Source organism: Panthera onca, chromosome A3, assembly GCF_046562875.1.
Source record: "Panthera onca isolate mPanOnc1 chromosome A3, mPanOnc1 haplotype 2, whole genome shotgun sequence".
Lineage (NCBI taxonomy): Eukaryota > Metazoa > Chordata > Mammalia > Carnivora > Felidae > Panthera > Panthera onca.
Window position 1 is genome coordinate 126,172,207 of NC_138341.1, and position 22,479 is coordinate 126,194,685.

At 48.7% G+C, this 22,479-nt stretch overlaps 1 protein-coding gene and 1 long non-coding RNA gene across 5 annotated transcripts in view; one reads left to right on the plus strand and one right to left on the minus strand.

Annotated features, from left to right (window-relative positions):
* LOC144615867 (uncharacterized) overlaps positions 1-22,479 on the minus strand; it is a 742,065-nt gene that overhangs the window by 289,850 nt on the left and 429,736 nt on the right. The gene's annotated exons all lie outside the window — the stretch shown is intronic.
* The window catches only part of EYA2 (EYA transcriptional coactivator and phosphatase 2), a 255,263-nt gene that overhangs the window by 167,207 nt on the left and 65,577 nt on the right, over positions 1-22,479 (plus strand). For all 4 annotated transcript variants that reach the window (XM_078444001.2, XM_078444000.2, XM_078444002.2 and 1 more), the window contains 2 exons: positions 5,926-6,068; positions 12,920-13,003. In XM_078444001.2, the coding sequence (XP_078300127.1) occupies positions 5,926-6,068; positions 12,920-13,003 (227 nt within the window). The remainder of the gene's footprint in view (positions 1-5,925; positions 6,069-12,919; positions 13,004-22,479) is intronic.

Genomic DNA, 22,479 nt, shown 5'->3' on the forward strand with positions numbered 1-22,479 from the left:
TATAATTTGCCATATTAACTAACTGGAAAGAAAAAAAAAGATATCTCAATAGATGCAGAGAAAGTATTTGACAAAATTTATCATCTGTTTCTGATAAAATTCCAAATTAGGAGTAGAAGGGAACTTTCTTTATTAGAAAAAGACATGTTATGGACTGAACGTTTGTGTCCCCCTCCAGATTCATATGTTGAAGTCCTATTCCCCAAGGTGATGGTATTTGGAGGTGGGGATCTTTGGGAGGTAATTAGGTCATGAGGATGGAGCCCTCATGTATGGGGTTAGCGCTATTATAAGAAGAGACACCCAGGGCTCCTGGGTGGCTCAGTCAGTTAAGTGTCCAACTTCGGCTCAGGTCATGATCTCAATGGTTCATGAATTTGAGCCCCGCGTCGGGCTCTGAGCTGACAGCTCAGAGTCTGAAGCCTGCTTCAAATTCTGTGTCTCCCTCTCTCTCTGCCCCTCCCCTGCTCTCTCTCTGTCTCTATTTCTCTCAAAAATAAATAAACATTTAAGAAATTTAAAAAAAAAAAAAAGAGACACAAGATAACATCTCTCTTCTCCACCATATGTGGATACGGCAAGAAGGCAAGAAAACCAGAAAGAAGCTCTGACTAGGAACAAAATTGGCCAGTTCCTTGATCTTGGACTTCCCAGCCAACAGAAATGTGAGAAATAAATCTTTACTGTTTAAGCCATCCAGTCTGTGACCTATTTGTCATAGCAGCCCAAACTGACTAAAGTAGGATAGCTGCAAAGTGAGCTACCCCCAAGATCAGAAACAAGACAAAGATGTCCACTCTTAACAATTCTATTCAGCATTGTACTAAAGATTCTAACCAGTGCAATAAGGCAAGAAAAATAAATTAAAATTCCATATTGGATATGAAGCAAAACTTCATAAAGGGAGAAGAAGTAAAATGACAGGATCACCTAAGTAAAAAATTGGATAGAATTTATTTAAAAAGCTAGAACTAAAAAGTAAGTTTAGTGGGGCACCTGGGTGGCTCAGTTGGTTAAGTGTCCAACGTTCAGTCAGGTCATGATCTCACTGTTTGTGGGTTTGAGCCCCACATCAAGCTCTGCCCTGTCAGTGTAAAGCCTGTTTGGGATTCTTTCTCTCCATCTTGCTCTTCTTCTTCCTGACTTACTCTCTCTCTCAAAATAAATAAAAATAAAATTAAAATAATAAATTATTTTTAAAAATAAATAAGTGAGTTTAGCAAAGTTTCAGACTACTAAGTGAACGTATGAACGTGAGTTCTATTTCTATATAGTGACAACAAACAGTGGGAAATAGAATAGTTTTACATGCCATTTACATACAGTGTTATCAAAAAATATGGAATGCTTGGGGATAAATCTGACAAAAGATATGCAAGAGTTGTACACTTAAAACTACAAAGTTCTACTGAGAGAAGTTAAGACTTTAGTCAGTAGAAAGATACACCTTGTTCACAGCTCAGATTTAATATTGTTAAGATGTCAGTTCTCCACAAATTGATCTATATATTTAACACAATCTCTGTCAACATCCCACTCGTTTCTAGAGATTGGCGAGCTGATTCTGAACTTCATATGGAAATACAAAGGACCTAGAATAGCCTCAACAGCTCTGATATAGAAGAACAAAGTTTGAAAGCTAACACTACCTGATTTTAAGACTCATTACAGAGCCACAGTAATCACAACATACGGTTTTGATAGACAAGTATATCAATGAACCAGAATAGAGATTGCAGAAATAAACCCACATGTATATGAACAAGTGATTTTTTTTGACAAAGTTTCAAAGACAATTCAGTGGAAAAAGGATAATCTTCTCAAAAAAAGATTCTCTAACAAGTGGATATCTATGCTCAGAAAAACTCAATCCATACCTCACATGACATTAAAAAAAAGTTGCATATGGGGTGCCTGGGTGGCTCAGTTGGTTAAGCGTCTGACTTCAGCCAGGTCATCATCTCATGGTTCATGAGTTCAAGTCCCGCGTTGGACTCTGTGCTGATAGCTTGGAGCCTGGAGCCTGTTTCAGATTCTGTGTCTCCTTCTCTCTCTGCCCCTCCCCGTTCATGCTCTGTCTCTCTCTCTCTCTCTCTCTCTCTCTCTCTCTCTCTCAAAAAATGAATAAATGTTAAAAAAATTTTTTTAAGTTGCGTAGAATAGACTATAGACCAGGGGCACCTGGGTGGCTCGGTCAGTTGAGTGTCTGGCTCTTGATTTAGGCTCAGGTCATGATCCCAGAGTTGTAGGATCGAGCCCTGTAGAGCCCTGTATCGCCCAGCATGCTCTCTCTCTGCCCCTCTTCCCAACTCATGTTATGTCTCTAAAATTAAAAATTAAAAAAAGAATAGACCATAGGCCTAAGTATAAAACCCTAAAACATCTATAGAAAACAGGAGAAAAATCTTTGTGACTTTGGGTGAGGCAAAGAGTTCTCATATATGACACCAAAAACATCCAAAAATGAGGTGGATATATATTGGACTTCATGAAAATTTAAAACTTTTGCTCTTTAAAAAACACTGTCAGGAGAATGAAAAGACAAACCACAGTTTGGGAAAAAAATAATTGCAAAGCATGTATCTGATAAAGTCAGTTGTATTAGAGTCCTCCAAAGAAACAACCAGTAGGAGAGAAACATAAGAGGAAATTTATTATAAGAAGTAGCTCAGATCAGCAAATCCCATGATTTGCCTTCTGCCAGCTGGAGAACCGGGAAAGCCAGTAGTGCAATTCAGTCTGAGCAAAAAGGCCTGAGAACCAGGAGCCCTAGTGCCTGAGGCAGGAAAAGGTGGACATCCCAGCTCAAGAAGAGAGAGAATTCACCCTTCCTCTGCCTTTGTGTTCTGTTTGGGCCCCAGTGGAATGGGTGACCGCCCCCTCCCCCCACACTGGTGACGACAGATCTCTCCTCAGTCTACTGACTCGAATGCTAGTCTCTTCTGGACACACCCTCCTTGACACCCCCAGAAATAATGTTTTACCAGCTCTCTGGGCATCACTTAGCCCATCGACTCGACACACAAAATTAACCATCACATATATGGATGCAGAATATATAAGGAATCCTCAAAACCGAAGACTAAGAGAACAAACAACTCAATAATGAAATGGACCAAATGTTTGAGCCGATGCTTTACCAAAGAAGATACAGGGATGGCAAAAAAAAGGTACACAATTACATAATTAAGAGGCTGATCATTAGTCATTAGAGAGGTGCAAATCCATAAGGAGGGACCACTGCGTGCCCCTTGGAATGGCTGTAATCACCAAGACTGACCTTACCAAAGGGTGGCAAGGATGTGGAGCAGGTAGAACTCTCTCAGCTGCTGGTGGGAATGTGAAATGGCACAACCCCTTTGGAAAACAATTCAGCGGTTTCCTAAAAAGTCCAACACAGACTCACCATACAACCTCGTCGTCACGCTGGTAAAAAGAAAGCATACGGAGATTGACGTGTGAATGTTCATAGCAGCTCTGTTCCGTCCCCAAACTAGAATCAACCCACATGTCCGTCCACAAGTGACCAAAGTTCAAGCGTGATATATCTGTACAAGAGAATAGTACTCAGCAACACAAAGGAATGAACGATCAGTATACATAAACAACATGGACCGAATCGCAAGATGATATTCTGGCTGAAAGAAGCCAGGCAAAAAAAGAATATATACCGTGTGATTCCATTTGTTTAAAACTCCAGAAAAAGCACACTAATTCCTAGCGAGACAAAGTGTATCGGTGGATGCCTGGGAAGTGGAGTAGGAGGGAGAGGTCACAAAGAGATTAATAAGGAGCATCTTGGAGGTCCTGTAAAAGCGTGAGAAGGAAGAAAGGAAAAAAGTGAAATGACTCCAAGGAAGGTTTACATAAATTGCTCAGACTGTGACCTTCAACCTCGACCCTTCATTCTCAAGAATGTAGAAAGTTGGGAAAGGGGCTGCTTCTTTGGGATCGGGGAAAGGGGTACTCCTAATATAGTGGCTTCCCCCACACCTTATTTAGACAGTTCTTAGATGCCTGGCATTTTCCCTCTTTTTAAATAATATCTGCCTGGATTTTGATGGGCTCAACAGGTGTTTTCTAAGCCCTCATAGCCTTAGAACCACCAAGTGAATCCGGATAAACCTTATTTATGACTCATAAGCACCTGTGAACTTATCTACTGCCTGTTCCCCACCCACCCGAAGAAAGTCTGCTTGCTCGATATGCGGGAATCTCTAATGCTGTGTCTTAGAACTGTTGGGGAGTTGGGGGTGGCCCCACAGTCCTGACAACTCAAAACCAAATCTTTTCTGATCATGTCCTTAGTCTGCTAAGAAGTTTTATAAATATTAAATAAACCAAGTTCAGCCCCTTGGGTTTTGGAGGGAAATAGTCCTTCCAGGGTAGGAAAAAAAAAAAAAATCAGTCCATTGCCAAGTCTTTTTAGACAAAAGCATTTTCCTCCTAATGATCCAAGAACTGGCGATTATGGAAAGAGAGATGAGATCCACGGGATGCATCTGGGAACTAAAACAAGCAGCTGTAAAACGAGAGCGCGGGAGGGGGTGTCCTGTAAGGTTCCACGAAGGTTCCCGCTTCTGTCCCTCTCGCCACGAGGGCTGGCCCGCCCACACTTTGGTTCTGCCTTTACCGCTGGTTTTGCAGGGTGACGTGGACTGACATCATCCCACTTTGTGAGTGAAATGAAGTCACTACGCTTTCATAAAAAGCCACGTATTTCAAACTCCTGTGCTTAACACACAGCCTAGATGCCGGCTTTGGGACCTGGGTCCCGGAAGGGTGTGCTGCTCACTCATGCGGGGCTGGCGGACAGTGGCCTGAGGGCGTGAGTGCGGCAGCCTCTCTGTGCAGAAGCACCACCTGAATGAAAGCAGCAGGTGATGCCCCCTGCCCTGCACCTCCTCACCGACCCCCACGTGTGTGTGGATGAAGCCAGAACTCGGTTCGGATCCTTTCCTCACCGCCCTAAGTGCAGCCCCATGTCGGGTGCTTTCGTGGATGTCCTCTCCCTAATTCTCAAATCCACAAACGTCTTGACAAGTGAAGCTTTAAAGGGCTTGCTTTTTAAAAAAAAAAATTTTATAGGTTTTTTAATTTATTTTGGAGAAAGAAACAGCACAAGTGGGGGAGGGGCAGAGAGAGAGGGAGACACAGAATCGGAAACAGGCTCCAGGCTCCGAGCTGTCAGCACAGAGCCTGACGCGGGGCTCGAACTCATGAACCGTGAGATCGTGACCTGAGCCCAAGTCGGAAGCTTAACCCACTGAGCCGCCCAGGTGCCCCAGGGGCTTGCTTTTAATAGAGAATGGAGCAGGCCACATAGGGAGAGCAGCGGCATAGAGAATGCTCCCCACACACCTCCGTTTCACCCCAAGTTGGGGGTGAGGGGGGTCTTCAAGATAGAAGAGTTTGCCGCCCTGCTCCACGCAGATACTGACTTTCTTCCTTCTGTTCGTCTGGGGAGTCTCAGGCTTCGGGATAGAGAGAGTTGCAAACACTGTCGATACAGCTCCCCCAGTGGCCCACCCTCACTCCCCTAGATTCTGCTCAGGTGTCCCCTCGTCCGCAAGGCCCTCCCTGACTGGCCCCATACCCGTTAGTGACCACCCAGCTCTCCCCGTCCCCAGCCTGTTTGCTAATTCTCGGTAACACACGGCCCCACCTGGCATGCTACATACTCACTCACTCGTCTGTCTAATGCACCTCTCCTGTCTCTAGAAGCTGAGTGCTGTGAGAACCAGTACCTGAAACTCTGCCCACTCAGTGCATCTTCGCTCGATGAGTGAATGATTCTGAATAGGCAGCCTGAGGGACCCTGTGCTGCCTTTGGGACCTACCACTGTTGGTTCTGGTGTGATACTTCCTGGGAGGCGACACTCAGCAAAGCTTCTGATGTGTCCACCCTTCCCTTTCCGACACCAGGCGAATACAACACACACAACGGACCTTCCACGCCGGCAAAGGAGGGAGACGCGGACAGGCCGCACCGGGCCTCCGACGGGAAGCTCCGAGGCCGGTCGAAGCGGAGCAGCGACCCCTCCCCAGCGGGGGACAGTGAGATCGAGGTAACTCCAGACTGCCTGTTTGACTTGGTGGATGTAATCTCCAGCCGTGGCCGGAACGAGAGGCTGGGGGGCAGAGTTGTGTCCACGCACACAGGGGGGCTCTGAGTTCACAAAGCTCAGTAACAGAACAGGACCCTTGAGGGGAAAGGAGAGAATTGCGGGGGCCGTCAGGAAGCGCCGTGGACTGTCCAGGCTAGGAAAAGTCACCCTGGGGATAGTCAACAACTCGGGTAGACAGCCGCAGAATCACCTGGAGGCCTGTGAAAACCCGGCTTTCGGGGTCCCACCCGCAGTTTCCAATTTAGTAGATTGGGGGCGGGGCCTGAGAACTGGCATTTCCAGGGCATTTCCAGGGCATTCCCAGATGATGCTGATGCTACAGGTTGGGGAGCACACTCTGAAAGGCCCTGGTAAAGACACCAGTGGGCAGAGAACCTTCCCAGCTGGGTCAGAGGGTTCTTAGCCTACTACGTATTACTGTCAGCTGGTGTGCTCTTTAAAATACAGGTGCCCTGGCCCCATCCCAGACTAATTAAATGTACATTGCAAGAGAGTTCTAGAAGTTCCCCTCGTGGCTCTGCTATGGCTTGAGGATTTACCTATCAGGAGACAGGAGGCTGGCTCAGCTTGCATCATTTCCACGATTCTGAGTTTCACAGAAGGTTCTTCGAACCGTCCTTCTCAAGCTGCATCCCAGATCAATTAAATCCAATTCCCTGAGGGAGGGACCCAGGCATCGGTATTTTAAAGCTCCCCAGGTTATTTCCAGAGTGCAGCCCCAGCTGGTCTAAGGGATGTGCCAGTCTTTACTGTAACAAAGCCAAGCGTAGGATCGATCACTGGTCACCCACTGGCATTTTCGCAAACAAACAAAAAAGAACAGCATACATGAGAGAAGGGAAAGGGTACTAGTGGGGACAGAGGAAAAACAGATGCCCAAAAAACAGATAGAAGCAACTGATAGATATCTAGGGAGAAAAAAAAAAAAAACGGGCAGGTTCGTTAGTTTGTCCTTTGCAAAAGGCAGAAATAATAGGAGGGCCGATCTATTGGCTTGAGTATGCCATGGGTATATGGGTAGTATTGGCAGAGTCTGGGTCCGGGCCAAGAAATTGAAACGTACCGTCATCCCATCTCTGTTCATAGTCCTGTACAATTTATGCAGCAGCCACAAGGCTCAGCCCACAAACTCAAATGTGCTGAGAAATACAATTTTCATCATCTCCTTAAAGTCATTGTGATTTTGACTCTGAGTCCCCATCCCATCAGGACGGTAAGAAATGCAGTGTCATTTTTTTTTGGGGGGGGGGGGGGGAGGGGCCTTCTACCTGGAATTGTATGAGAATCTCAGGGCTCAGGTGGTCTCAGAACAGAGTAAGAACCTGTAATGGCCAGGATTCGAGGTGATGGCTGCTTCCTTCCTCGTTGTCAGTACCTGCCGTGGCCCGTGAGAGCCCAGCCCTTCTCTGGCATGTCCATGCCATACGTTGGGCGTTGAAATCCTCGTCGAGGACCAGAACCCTGGAGCATAAGATACAATCCTTTGGTTGCAAGCAACAGAAACCAGTTCTGGTTACTTAAGCAAATGCGAATTTACCGGGAGGGCACAACAACATGGAGGGGGGAAGTGATAAAACCAAGGTTGGAAACAGCCGTAACAAAGACCAAGGAATCTAGGGAACCTTCCGGGTGCCGGCCCCTGCTGGAGAGCAAACCACGTGCGATTCTCGTGCCAGTTCACTCAATGTCTGATTCCAAGGAGACAGCCTCCACTGGCCTGACTCGGGTCTTGGGCTCACCCTTGATCGACAGCCCCACCAAGACAACAGAAAAGAAAACCAGGGTGCTCTTATCAGACAGGGACGGATGCTGGGGGCCCAAGCACAAATGGCCGCCATCAGGGGATTTGAGATGTAGCCAGCGTTCGCTGGTAGGGCCTGTTTATGGCCAGCGTCTGTTCCGGCTGTCCCAGAAGGTGCTGCGTATTTTGAATACCACTCTCGTCTCCTCCCCTTCGTCAGCAGCCTGAGGTATTCCAGCGGCCACCCAGGCTGAGAACTTGACCCCCTGCGTTCCCACTGCTCATGGGAGCACTCTTGGGCCAAGGGATTTGTTCTTGCTTTTCCTCTAATTCTTAGAGCCCTCTCCTTCCAACACCGAGGAGACTTTACAGCATCCCCTCAGCAGGACTTGGGCCTTTGCAAAAGACTAGAAGAGAATTTGTGTGCCTCCGCTCGTCCTTCGGTTTCCTGCCTCCCATTTTCCCGAGGGTTTCCTACAGCTTCAAGTTGCGGGATCTGTGGAAATCACAGGGTGGCACACACACGAATGTCTTGTTGTTGTTGTTGTTGTTTCTACTATTCAGTCACTTAACACGGCTTCTGCTCTTGGTGGGGGTGGAGAGACATTTTCCACCGAACTGAGAAGGCAGTGGGGGTGGCATGGAAGTCAGGGATTACGGGGCAACGTTATTCTGGAAACAGCTGCTTCTCGATTCCAGAGGAAAGTACCACTGGGCGAGAGCCGTTGAAAAGGTGTGAGCTGTGTGTCACTTCTGTGCTTAATGTTAGCATGGAGGGTTAGCACCACATCGCACCTCCTAAGGCTTTGGCAGTTTTGCTAATGACTGAAGCCCACGAGAGAGAAACGATGTGGGAGAAGTGGAAAGGAGGGAAATTCTGAGCGTATATTAGTTAAACTCCATCGACCGCAGGTGCCAGAACCCCACGTGAGCTAGCTTAAGTGGAAAAGCAGAATTTATTTTAGGGATGCAGAGATTCTCTTCCCCGAGGTGGGAAGAGCGGAGTGTCAGCAGGATGCTGGAACCAGAAGGAAGACAGGGCAAGGAAGAGCGTGTGCGCCTTCTCTCCGCACGCACCACAGTGCAGGTGCCCGGATGCCCAACCATAGTGTCTTCAGCCCGCACAGGCGCTGGTTCCTGGGCTCTGCCCTCCTCCAGCCTCCCTCTGTTTCTGTCTGAAACCCAGGTCCTGGCAGAGTGTGGGGTGGTCTTTCCATCTCTCACCCCTCTCTGCCGCGCTCCCTGCAGGCTGGCCCTCCCTGCCCTTCAGATGGTGTGGCCTCCAACAGCCACTCAAATATGGCGAATGTCTTTCTGGGTTCTGATGTCAAGTTTCCAAGGAAAAGCCCCTGGCCCAGTTGGGATTGGGGCTCTCTCTGGCCCAAACCATGATGGGCTGGGGGGGAGGGTCACTGCAAAACAGCCACCCGGAACTTACCCACCAAGGATCTAAGGCAGGGGAACAGAGTGGGAGGGAGGGGGGCAGACTTTCTTCTTCAGAGGCTATGTTGTAGATAAATGAAAGGGGTCTGCATTCAGTTTGAAAATACTCATTGATTTTTTTTTAATTCCCTTACCAAAATCTCTCGCTTTAACTGATCCGACTAAGTTCATTTATTTTTTTTAAGTTCATTCATTTATTTTTGAGAGAGAGAGAGAGAGAGAGAGAGCTTGCATAAGCAAGGGAGGGGCAGAGAGAGAGAGGAAGACACAGAATCTGAAAACAAGCTCCAGGCTCTGAGCTGTCAGCACAGAGCCTGACAAGGGGGTCGAGCTCACTAACCATGAGATCATGCATGACCTGAGCCAAAGTCAGACGTTTAACTAACCAGCCACAGTGGCTCCTGATCCATTGAGTTCAGATAAATTAGGACTTAGCCATTGAAACCCAGAAGCCCTCCTTAAAAACAATAGTTTTCAAATCTCTTTTTTTTACCATGACCCGTAATAAGAACTATACTTAATACTGTGACATACACACACATAAATGTAACTAGACCAAAAAACTCACAAAATCACACTCAGATCTGCCAAGTGCCTTGAAAACCCTTGCACTAACTGACCTTTTCCTCCTAGAGACCACCCTTCTGTTAAAGGCATGGCGAATGCCCATGTTTAAATTAAGTACAGCCGTTCAGGGGCACCTGGGTGGCTCAGTCGGTTGGGCGGCCGACTTCGGCTCAGGTCATGATCTCACGGTCCGTGAGTTCGAGCCCCGCGTCGGGCTCTGTGCTGACCGCTCAGAGCCTGGAGCCTGTTTCAGATTCTGTGTCTCCCTCTCTCTCTGACCCTCCCCCGTTCATGCTCTGTCTCTCTCTGTCTCAAAAATAAATAAACGTTAAAAAAAATTTTTTTTAAGTATAGCCGTTCACCTCCAGAGAGGTTTCAAGGGTGCCCCATTCAAGATGACAGACTGAGTAGGTGCATCGGGCCCCCTGCTACCAACACCAGCTACACACGCAGTCAGTCAGGCCCTTTGCCCTTAAAGACCGTGATCACCGGAAAAATGACGGAAAGCAACAGTGTGAAAGATAAGGGCCAGAATAAGTTAATAGGATACATGACAGGTAATTTAAAAAACAGAAAAGAACTTTGGAAAACTCTGAGCAGTTTTCTTATAAAGATCCAGGGAGCTCTTGCGTCTATAAAATAAGCAGTGGGGGCTGTTCGGAAGGAAATACTCAGAGACGAAGAGTCATCGGAAATTTTTAAATGACAGAATCAGAAGTTTAATAGAAGGGTTGGAAGAAAACGTTTAAGAAATCTCCCAGAACACAGATCAAAAAGACAAAATTCTAGAAAATATTTTTTCTTAAAGTACAAGCAGTATCAATCAAAAAAGTCTAATTTGACTGTCTTCATGTAAAGAAATAAGATCAAAAATGCTTAGGTGCTGAGCAGTATGAATGAAGAAAGACCATACCTAGGTTTATCCTCACGGAACTTGAGGACTGCATGTATAGAGAAAAGATCTTAAAATATCCCAGAGAAAGGGCCCAAATGTCCATCACTGATGAATGGATAAAGAAGATGTGGTTTATATATACAATGGCATACTACTTGGCAATGAGAAAGAATGAAATCCTGCCATTTTTAACAGCGTGGATGGTACCGGAAGGTATTATTGCAGAGTGAAATAAGTCAGTCAGAAAGACAGATGTCATGTTTTCATTCATACGTGGAACTTGAGAAACTTAGCAGAAGACCATGGGGGAAGTGAATGGGAAAAAATTAGTTACAAACAGAGAGGGAGGGAGGCGAACCATAAGAGGCTTTTAAATACAGAGAACAAACTGAGGGCTGATGGTACAGGAGCAGGGGAGAGGGGAAAATGGGTGAGGGGCATTGAGGAGGGCACTCGTTGGGACGAGCACTGGGTGTTGTATGTAAGCGATGAATCACGGGAATCTACCCCCAAAACCAAGAGCACGCTGTCCACACTGTGTGTTAGCCAACTTGACAATAAATGATACTAAAAATAAATAAATACAATAAAAGATGGACGAGGAAAAAAAATGAAAATAAAATATCCACAAGAGTGAAAAAGCAAAACCTACGAAGGACTAAAGATTCATGAAACATTACACTCCCCGTCGGTCACACGGGACATTATGAGATAATGGAGGAATTCTTTCAAACATCCAGAGGACTTTATTTTCCAGTTGGAATTCTGTACCCACAGGTACCATAGAGCAAAATGAAGATAGATCAGAAAGGTAGGAATTCAGCACGGTTGCTTTCCAGACACCCTTTCAGAAGAAGCAGCTTCAGGATCTACTCAAGCAAAACAAGGAAGAAAACCAAGAGAGACCTGGGTTCCAGGAAACAGTCGATCTCGTCTGGAAATGCAGTATCAGGAAGTCTCAGGATGCTACCTATGCAGCAAGCCTGAAGATGACCCAGGCCACATTGGAGCATTCTGTCACTGAGGATGAACCTCTTTGCTACAGCGGGTGTGGCCGAATTTGAGACTCTAACGAAAGCACATCATTGGAGACAGAAATTAAAGCAGTTCATAAACTCCTGCAAAAACAAAAAGTTATTCCAGACAGGCACGGTTCCTCTGTAGAACAAACTGGGATATGGCGTGGTTTTTAATCGGGAAGGAGCACAGGGAAGGACATGACCTTAGTGGTAGAAACAGTCTCCTGAAAGTGGCTCTGGGGTTAGGACGTTGGACACACAGAGAAGGAGGTGAATCCCAACATGGTACTTGGTTCTGCAGTGAACAGTGATCAGAGATGTGCATGCCCTTTACTGTTTACCAACCTTGAAAATCAACATAGAAACAGAGCACAGAAGATCAAAGTACCTCTATGAAACCAAGCACACGAATCGGTTTATCCACGGTGGGAGTGCAAAAGTAAGCCTAACGCCGCTAAATGACGGAGAGGGGAGGAAGTGGGGGGAAAGGGCGAGAACACAACAACCGCCTTCCATGTGGGATTTACTGCGTCAGCCCGGGAGAGTGTCCAAAGCGGATGGTCTTAGAAGTCGAGGGGCTCACCTACGTGAAAAGCGTAAAGTCCTGGAGAAATGCGGGAGGTCACCGTAAGCAAAACCCTCATCTTTCACATTACTAAGTCAAGAGCTGTTGTCTCAAGTCGGCCAGTCAGTAGGTAAAAAGGCATAAGTACGTTACGGAGGTTATCGCCAGAACTGCTAAAAACAGGGGTGTTTAGAAGTAGTCGGGCTTAGGGTGAGCGGGTGAATGTAAAATGGTAGTACTTCATTTTTCCAAATGAGTTATATGATTTTTATTGTTGCTTTTGGACTGAGCTCCTCCACTTTTGAGCTTTTATGTGGAAGGCAGGAACAGGCTTCTTGGTTCTGGCATCTGAGGGTTTGATAGGAGCCCAAAATTGGCCCTCAGAATACACTTTACACGGCTGAAGTTGGATGGGGACCCAGTGACACATCGGTGAGTCACATGTTTTATAACTTAAAGATAATGGTTTTCAAGATTTCTTTCTCCTCCCAGGGAATTGATTTCTGCAGACATTAAGTCAGATGCAAGCAAATCCATTTGTCTTCCTCTTTTTCATCACAGCGTGTGTTCGTGTGGGATTTGGATGAAACGATAATTATTTTTCACTCCTTACTCACCGGGACTTTTGCATCCAGATACGGGAAGGTAAGAATCCATGTTGTGTCTTCTCTCTCTGTTTCTTTTTTTTTTTTTTTTTTTTTTTTCCCAACATGACAGTCTGTCCAGCTGGTTTGTCCTGGGAATTGTGGGGGCAGTTTATGAGGCGGCTTCTCCAACAAAAGCTACCCCTCTGGGTCAGTCTGGGTTTGAGAGCTCCTATGGAATTTTCCCTCGACATGTGAAAATTTAATTAGCTTCCCCTTCTGTCGTCCCCCATGCCTTTCTTCCAACCCACGAAGCGTTCAGCATCCACTCGATCGGATATAAGCTCTTAGTCTGATACACCGCAGCCAAAAACAGTAATTTTAGCTAAAAAACGAGGCAGAGTGTTTTCCTTGTTCCCTGTTGTTTATCTTAGCGTCTCCGGCAGATGAATGTCATCTTCCTTCCGTGTTTCTGAGACGAGGGGCAGGCGTTTTGTCAGCTCCGGCGTGGACCTTCACGACAGCTTGGCAAATCTGTCACCGACAGATTATGTCGGGGAAGCATCCAGTTAGAACTCTGGGCAGATGCTATGGGCTGATCGGTGGTGAATGGAAGAAACCCTGAAACCACCTTCATAATGCGAAAACGAACCCAGCTGCTAAGACCCAAACCCTGCCGATTCTGTGCATCCGTCCTGCGGGCTTCCCGGCAAACCACATGTGGATGCCGTCTCTCCGGGGAGGCAGGTTGGGGGGGGGGGGGGGGGGGCAGGGGGGTGGAGGGACAGGGATTCAGAGAAAAGCTATCATCTCATCTGAGGTGAGCAACCTGCTGGCAGCTGCGTCCATGCACGGGTAGGAACCGTGAGACTCACCAGCGCCTGGAAAATATTTCTGTTTCTGTTTAGAGGCCAGAAATATGATTTGACATCACCTCATGGCTTTTCCAGCTGCTCGTGTTTTTTATGGGGCTTATAACAAGCTGGATGTGTAATTAGCAAGATAGATTTATCATCTGCCATTATGTTGTAAAGAATATAAAAATGGTGTTGGTGGTGCAGAAATCTCTTGCCACGTAGGAATGCCGTTAATACGTCTAGCAGGGCCTGCGGGAAATCCGACGTGCGTTCTTGGACAGAGCACAGCTTAGGCAGAGGGTGGCAGAGTCGAGAACTGCCGAAAGGACACCAGACCGGACTGGCAGGCGTTGCAAAAAGCTGAGCCGTCCCGCAGGGGCTATCGTAGTGGGTTACCCACTAGGTCTGGGCGTTTTAGGGTTTTTCCGAACCACCCCGGTAAAGTCACTGCCCCCTAAAAGGCTTGCCTTCACTCGTCTTGCCCTTAGAGACGGCCTCCTGTCAAGTTCTGCGGCTGCGGGTAACAGTCGGGTTCTCGCGGGTTGTGTAGGGCTTTGTCATCATGGGGATGGTTTTTGTGTCTGTGTCTCACCACCGTTCCTGAAACCACGCTGTGGGCGTCCTCGAGACCAGGGCAGAGCCCAGAGCCCATGCCACCTTGTCATCCGTCACTGCCAGCTGCCTCTCTCCAGCTGTACCTCCTCAGCCCAGCCACCTTCACCTCCAGCTGTGGTGCTGGTCCCGTATAGCCGCCTGTAGAGGGACCATCCTACAATACAAACCTGCTCGTGTCACATCCCTCCCAAGGCTGTCCGTGAGCGGGCTCCTGCCCCCCTCTGCAGCCCTGTTTCCTGCCTCTCATCCTAAAGTGCTTTCTGTCCTCAAACCAGCCACCTACCCTCCCATCTCTGCTGGGGTTCTCCCAGGAAGGGCCGGATGCCGAGTGGAAAAGTGACATGGGAAGGGAAGGCAGCCCATACAAGTTACCGCTGCAGGTGACCGGGGCTCAGTCCCACCGGGGACCCCTGGGAGACTCTGTAGAACACACCTCCGAGCTGACCCGCCAGGCGTGAGGGTGCTGGGATACTTCTCTGCCACTTCCCTTCCATCATAGCTTAAGGGCTTCCCTAGGGGATTACCTCCCTGCGCTTCCGGCCTGCCCCTGAGAAACCCCTCCAGCAGGGAACCTTGAGACTAACAGTTGAAAGCCTCTGCACCGACAGGAATGGCAACAGCTGAGAGGATGTGGGGAAGGAGCACCCTGGAAGCCTCTGCTCTACTCTGGAATGTTCTAGCATGTTGTTTTACTAGCATAACTCTTATTTGTCTTTCAGTTCTCATTTTATTTTATTTTTTTTAGTGTTTATTTATTTTTGAGAGAGAGACAGAGCATGAGCAGCGGAGGGGTAGAGAGAGAGGGAGACAGAATCTGAAGCAGGCTCCAGGCAGAGCCCAATGCGGGGCTCGAACTCAGACAGTGAGATCATGACCCGAGCCGAAGTCGGACGCTTAACCGACTGTGCCACCAGGTGCCCTCATTTTTTTTTTTTTTAATGTTTGTTTATTTTTGAGACAGAGAGAGAGAGAGGGTGCAAGCAGGGGAGGGGCAGAGAGAGAAAGGGAGACAGATTCCAAAGCAGGCTCCAGGCTCTGAGCTGTTAGCACAGAGCCCGACGCGGGGCTTGAACTCACAAACTGTGAGATCATGACCTGAGCCGAGGTCTGACGCTTAACCGACTGAGCCACCCAGGCGCCCCAGTTCTCATTTTAAATGTAGCTTCCTTCGAGAGGACTTGGCTAACCTTTATCTAAAGCACAGCTCTCCCCATAACTGTGTTTTTCATCTATAATTATGCACTCACTGTGTGTCTGTCTCCCTTCTAGGCTATATGTACCACGAGGGCAGGGCCCATGAACATTTTTTTACCTACTCAGCCAAACAGTGCACGGGCCAGAATTGCTCAATAAATATTTGTTGCATGATTAAGTCAGGACTATCCTCTAGAAAAGCTACATGATGACAGGCATGTTTTTTTTTTCTTTTTTCGCCTGTTTCGTTCATTGCTTTATCCCCAGCGCATAGAACAGTGCCCCCACTTAGAAGGCATCAAGTAAATATTTGTGGAAGGAAGGAAGGAAGGAAAATAGTATCCAAACAAAAAACGCCTAGCTGGTGGCCGCTGACCAAATTCAGCCTGCGGACATTTTTGTTTGGCCCCTAGAGTGCTTGAAAAAATGTGAATTTGTTGCCAACATTTAAAAATCAGGAGACTGCATGGACCCAAACAGTCCAGATTTCCAACTCTTCTTGAAAAATTAGAGAATCTGGCAATCCTGCATTTTCGTGTGGCAGCCATCGATGGGAGCTGAGTAGCGACTGGCCTCTTGGGGGGGGGGGGGGATACCCTGTGCAGCCCACCCCACAGGCCCCCTTGGCCTGTTTAACCCACTTATGGGACCCTCCTTGGCCCCACTGGCATCTGACTTCAGCGTCTATCCTAGAATTTCAGAACCACAGAAGGTCGGAGTTGGAGGGACCTAGGAGACCAACATGGCCAGTTACTCTCCGTAGTACAGAAGGAGAAACTGAGGCCCAGAGAGAGTGAGAGTCGTTTTTCAGGCTCACTTGTCTGCCTCTGTGCCCCCAGGATGTCCAGGGGAAACAGATGAAAAGCTCTTGGAGCATCCGAGTCCCCTGTGCCATGTTCACTCCTGTTCTAGAACTCACCCCACCCCCACCCCCCCCCCCCCCCGCCGCTCTCCCCTGGATGAGGAGTACTTTTTTTTTAATTTGCTAAATCCAGCCACCCCAAGAGGGACCCAAAGTGCCATGGCTTAAACAAGATGGCTGACTTCGTCCAGCCGCAGTCCAGGTGTAAGCAGTTCAAGCCAGTAAGACTCCTACACAGCACCAGGCACCAAGGCCCTCTTTGTCCTCTGCCTTCCCTAGAAGTTGCCCTCACTGGCAAAATAAAACACAGCTCGCCCCCCGTGCGTACATTCCAGCCGGCGAGAAGGGGGCACAGGAAAAGGAGAATTTACCCCCCTTTATCTTATTTTTCCCCTTCTCTGTTAAGGGCCAGGCTCGGCATGTGCCCATATCATTTCTTTTCACGTTCTGTTGGCTGGAACTTGATCACGTGGCCACATCTAGCTGCAAGGGAATCTGGGAGATGTAGTCTTGTCACATGCGCCATTCAAGTTCAGGGATTCTGTTATTCTGAGAGGGAGAAAGGAAGGGTGGATACAGGAGGAGGGCTAGCGTTTCCTAGCACAGAGCACCATGTAATAAGAGGAAGAACAACGAAAGGGAAAAATGTTGAGGAAAAAGAACCTAGAGGGCAACTGTATCTGTAGCTCCAAAGAGAGATCTGGGCTACAGCAATAAACTTGGAAGTGAGAGAAGTGTAGAGGACCCTAGAGGAACAGAAGTATGAACCACATTTTGCAGACAGAGTAACTAAGGCACAGGGAGGTTATGGAGTCAAGGTATTCATAATAGAAATAAAATACGTAGCCTTGACTTTTGCCCCACGACTCTTTCTCTTTGTGCTTTTCCAGAAGCTACAGCTATGTGGAACTCATTACTAACAGCTGGTAGCAAAGCAGGACTCAATTCGAAGCACTTTGTAGAGCGTGTAAGCTACAAAGGGAATTTATTGGATCGCAATAATTGAAAAACTCAGAGGGACTTGGAATTCAGGTTGGGCTGGATCCAGGAGCACAAGCAGCATTCTCGAGGCTTGGTCTTTCTGCATCCCTCGGCCAACTTCCTCCATACAGCGACTCTCTGTCAGCAATCCCATCCAAAAAAGGAGACCTGCTTCCCAAATTCCAGCACAACTCTCAGGCTTGAATCTCATCGGCCTAACCCTCTGGGGCTCTGATTCGCCAGCCTAGATCAAGCCCCAGCCTAGATCAAGAGCCCACGGCCAGAGAGGGTGGAGGAGCGGGTCAGCTCCATCCCAGCCGAATGGATGGAATGGGAGAGGGACGCTTCCCAAAGGGAGACTGAAGTGCTCTTTCCAGAGAGGGTGAGGACAGGTACAGGCCAAGACACCCTGTACATCCGTGCCAAGGACCAGCAGCTCCCTGCTTATGGCCATGACACTGAGCACTGTACAGGAAGCAGAAACCATGCCAATTGTGGTCCCAGCCAAAGGGGTAACTTGCTGTTTACTTAGGGAAATAAGGGCAACAGAGCTCAAATGATTAAGGCCTGACTCAAAACAGAGCGTTTGAATTTTCAGACAGAAACTGGGCTCTCTTCCTGTTCCCAATCAGAGGCATGTGCTGCTCGAGGCTGTCGTCTGTCCACTTCCTTTCCGTCTCTTCATGCCCAGTGCTCAGTGCCAGAGCGTCCCTTTGGCAGAGCACCTCCCCCCATCTTGTGGATCCATTAGAAATTCCCTGGAGAGCCGGAGCAGCCCGCAGTTGCCGCCTCTCCCCTCACCTCTCCTCCTCCCACCGGGCTCCCCTGAGGCCCCGAACTTTTTTTTTTCCAGCCCGGATTAGGCAGATGCAAGGTGTTCAAGGTGTTCGGGAGCCTTTCTTTGCCTGTGGCCAGGAAGGGACTCTTAAGGGGGATTAATCAGCGTGGGTCGCCCCGGACTCTTCCTTTTGTGCCTTGCCTTCGAGACAGCTCAGTACCGATGGGAAACTCAACTCCAGGACCAGTTGTGTGTGCTTTTTAATAACAGCTTTCTTGAGATCTAATCCGCGTGCTATACCTGTACGTTTCAGTCTGTACAGTTCAGTGGTTTTTAGTATGTCAGAGTCGCACAACCATCAGTAGCGTGTAATTGTGGGACATTTTCATCACCCCAAAGAGAAATCCGTGCTCCTCAGCAGGTACTCCCTATTTCCCCACCTCCCCCCACCCCCGCCCCGTGCCTGGCAACCACTAATCTACTTTTTGTCTCCATAGATTTGTCCCGTCTAAACATCCCTTAGGAAGAAAAAAAAAAATCATAGCGTGTGGTCTTTTGCGGCTGGCTTCTTTGACTTTAGCATCATGTTTTCTAGATCCATCCGGTTACTGCGTGTACCAGGTCTCCATTCCTTTTCGTTGCTGGGTGATTCTCCGTGGTATGGGACGTGCCACTCTTTGTCCGTTCGTGCTTGGCAGACGGCTGGGCTTGGGGCTGGTGTGAATAACGCCACTGTGACCATTTGAGGGTGAGATGTTGCACAGACAGGGGTTTGCAGTTCTCTTAGGTGCGTACCCGGGAATGGGAACTCCAGGTGGAGCATCTTGAGGAACCCGTCTTACGGTCCCCTAAGCAGCGTGTAAGGTTCCAATCTCTCCACCTCGTCACCAGCACTCGTTAGTGTCTTTGTGGTTATGTAGTTTTCCCAGTGGGGGTGTAGTGGGATTTTACGGTGGTTCTGATTGGCATGTCCCTGGTGACTGATGACGTTGACTGATGACTAAGGGTGTTTTCATGTACTTCTTGGCCATTGGTGACATCTTCTTTTTTTTTTTTTTTTTTTTTTTTTTTTTTTTAATTTTTTTTTTTTTTCAATGTTTTTTTATTTATTTTTGGGACAGAGAGAGACAGAGCATGAACGGGGGAGGGGCAGAGAGAGAGGGAGACACAGAATCGGAAACAGGCTCCAGGCTCCGAGCCATCGGCCCAGAGCCTGACGCGGGGCTCGAACTCACGGACCGCGAGATCGTGACCTGGCTGAAGTCGGAGGCTTAACCGACTGCGCCACCCAGGCGCCCCTGGTGACATCTTCTTGAGAAAAGTGTCTGTTCAGATCCTTCACCCGTTTCTTCATCGGTTGATACGACTTTTTATCGTAGACTTCCGAGAGTTCTTTATACATGCTGGGTATATATGTGATTTGCAGTATTTCGCAATGGCAGATATGTGAGTTGAAAATACTTTTTTTTTTTTTCCCCGCTTGGGTTTTTTCCCTTGGTTGATGGTGTTCTTTGAGGTATATGAAGCATTTCAGAGGAGAGGGATTGTAATTAAATTTGAGAAAAGGCAGCCAGAGAAGGAGGCCTCATAGAGAAGCTGAATGTCGAATAGACTTAAAGGAACAGGTAGATATGTGGTAAAAGAGCAGTGGAACGGCAAGTGCAAAGGCCCTGCGGCAGAAGTTTGCCTGGTGGATTTTAGGGACAACCAGGAAGCTAACATGGTTGGAGCAGAGCAAGCAAGGAGGAGGGTAATAACTCACCGGGCTTTTGCTCTAAAGTGGAAGCCATAGAAGCTTGGACCAGAGAGAGGACAGGGTCTGAGTTATATTTCTAAAGAATCCCTCTGGCTGCCCCCCTGGGGAGGGTAGACCACAGGGGAGCAACATAGGAAGCAGGGAGACCAGTGAGCAGGCTACTGCAAGAGTCCAGCTGAAAGATGCCGGCTGTTTGGACCAGAGGGGTAGGGGTGGAGTGAGGGGAGTCTGGATATATGTAGAAGGCAGAACCAACCGCAGATAAAGAATGCAGCACGGCTCCTTCTTCTCCAACGTTGGGCCATAGAGGTGTCCTCATTTCTGGCCCTGACCTGTCCACCCCCTATTGCCAACTAGCAAATTCCTCTTGAACAAATTCTGGTTTTTTTGCACAGTTTGCCATACGCCGAGCACTCTGCTGTGAACTCTCTTGTTTTAGAAGTTGGGCCTCACACGCGGGTGTTGAGTTATTCGTGTTCTGTGGGCACACGAAGCCCCTCTCTTGTTTCACGGGGGTATGATGTGTGTTTCCTTTTATTTTTTTTTATCTTTTATTTTTTTTTAACGTTTATTTATTTTTGAGACAGAGAGAGACAGAGCATGAACAGGGGAGGGGCAGAGAGAGAGGGAGACACAGAATCCGAAACAGGCTCCAGGCTCTGAGCCATCAGCCCAGAGCCCGACGCGGGGCTCGAACTCACGGACCGCGAGATCGTGACCTGAGCCGAAGTCAGACGCTTAACCGACTGAGCCACCCAGGCGCCCCGTGTGTTTCCTTTTAGACCCACGTGGATCTTCCTCCTCCTCTCTCCCCATAGTTTACTGTTGTCGAAATACGTACTGCTTGTTTCTGTACATGTAGGGCATGTATGTAAACGGCCGTATGTAAATACCCACGCTTCTCACTCGTCTCCCTCTGCTCTGTGGTTTTTTGATCTTCCACGAAGCCGTACATCCAGTCCTAGGGTTCTGACTCCGTGGTTCTCAACTGGAGGTGACTTGGCCGCCAGGCGACATCCGGCACTGCCATAACCAACATCCCGCAGTGCCCAGGATGCCCCCATGCCAGGGACTTGCCTGACCCCAGGCGTCCGTCGTGCTGCGGTTGAGAAACCCTGCAAGTAACCCACGCCCTGAATTCCACGCTTACCTCCTCCCCCTCCCCACGAGGAGGACAGCCAGGCTCCCCCAGCCCCCCACCCGCACGGACAATGCTGTGACAAGCACCCTTGAGGGACTGCTGCGGCTGGCGGAATCCCCACCACAAGCCTGTAAGGCATGGTGGCTCCTATTATATTCATTTCTGGAGAAACTGACGCTTTGAGAGGCGGCCTGACTGGAGTCGCAGTCACCCAGCTCGGAAGGGACAGGAGCCAGGACGCGGGCCGCTGCTTTTAGCCATGCACCTAAACTGCGTCCCCAGGGGTCCATGTGAATGTTCTCAGGCCACTGGAGTGAACTCTTCTGCTTGAGTGTGAGCTGCAAGAACACACAGACCGGGTCTGACGTGTTCACAGCTTCATCCCCCGGCGCCCAGCAGCGCCGGGCGCATCTGCCTGACAAATGTTTGTTGAATAAACAAATAAGTAAATAGCTTGCGGGCAGGGAGTTCTAAGTGCGTATGATTTGCAGTCACTGCAGAAATGAGACTCCAGGGTGCCTGCCCCCTAGGGAACCGAGAGCCGCACGCGTGACAAGACGGGGGTTTATCAGCATCTGCCCAGAGCCACGATGATGGGTGGAGTATTGAGCAAGTGGCCCCTCTAGGGCAGGCTTGGGGCCAGGGACATTCTGGCAGGTGGGGGACCTGGGATGGAGCCCAGGGGCCCTTGATGCCTCTGCTGCCTGGGCACAATCCCATCCGGGTTTTCCCTCCACATCATCCCTTTAAAGGGCCGTGTCCCACTCGGTCTGAAGAGATTCGAGGTTTCAGATGGGCAAGGCAGGGCCAAATGTGGCCTAAAGACAGGCGCACTCTGGCCCCCTGGCATGTCTTTAAGTTCTCAACTCATTGCCAGTATTTTGAAATCTGGATAGTTTTCATGAAAATCTGGATGTCTCGCGTGTCAGTTAAGCGCCTGACTTCAACTCGGGTCATGATCTCACAGTCTGTGAGTTTGAGCCCCGCGTCGGACTCTGTGTTGTCGGCATGGGGCCCACGTCGGATCCTCTGTCCCCCACCCTCCTCTCTGCCTCTCCCCGGCCTGCGTGCTCTCTCTCGCTCTCTCTGTCTCAAAAATAAACATTAAAGAAAAAAATACTTTTAAAAAATCTAGATGTCTCACTTCTCTTGAAAACTGGGGCGTCCTGGCAACACGAGACCTGAGTTTTCAGAGAGCGGAGACCCCTCGCCAGGACGTGTGCACCTCGGCACCCCCCACGGGGTGGGGCCTTCCACGTGCGGCTGGACGGCGGGCTGTGCAGCGCTTCCTCTGTCCCCGGAGGCATTTACATTTGTGAGCCACCAACGCCAGGTCGTGCCCAGGGTGTGCGG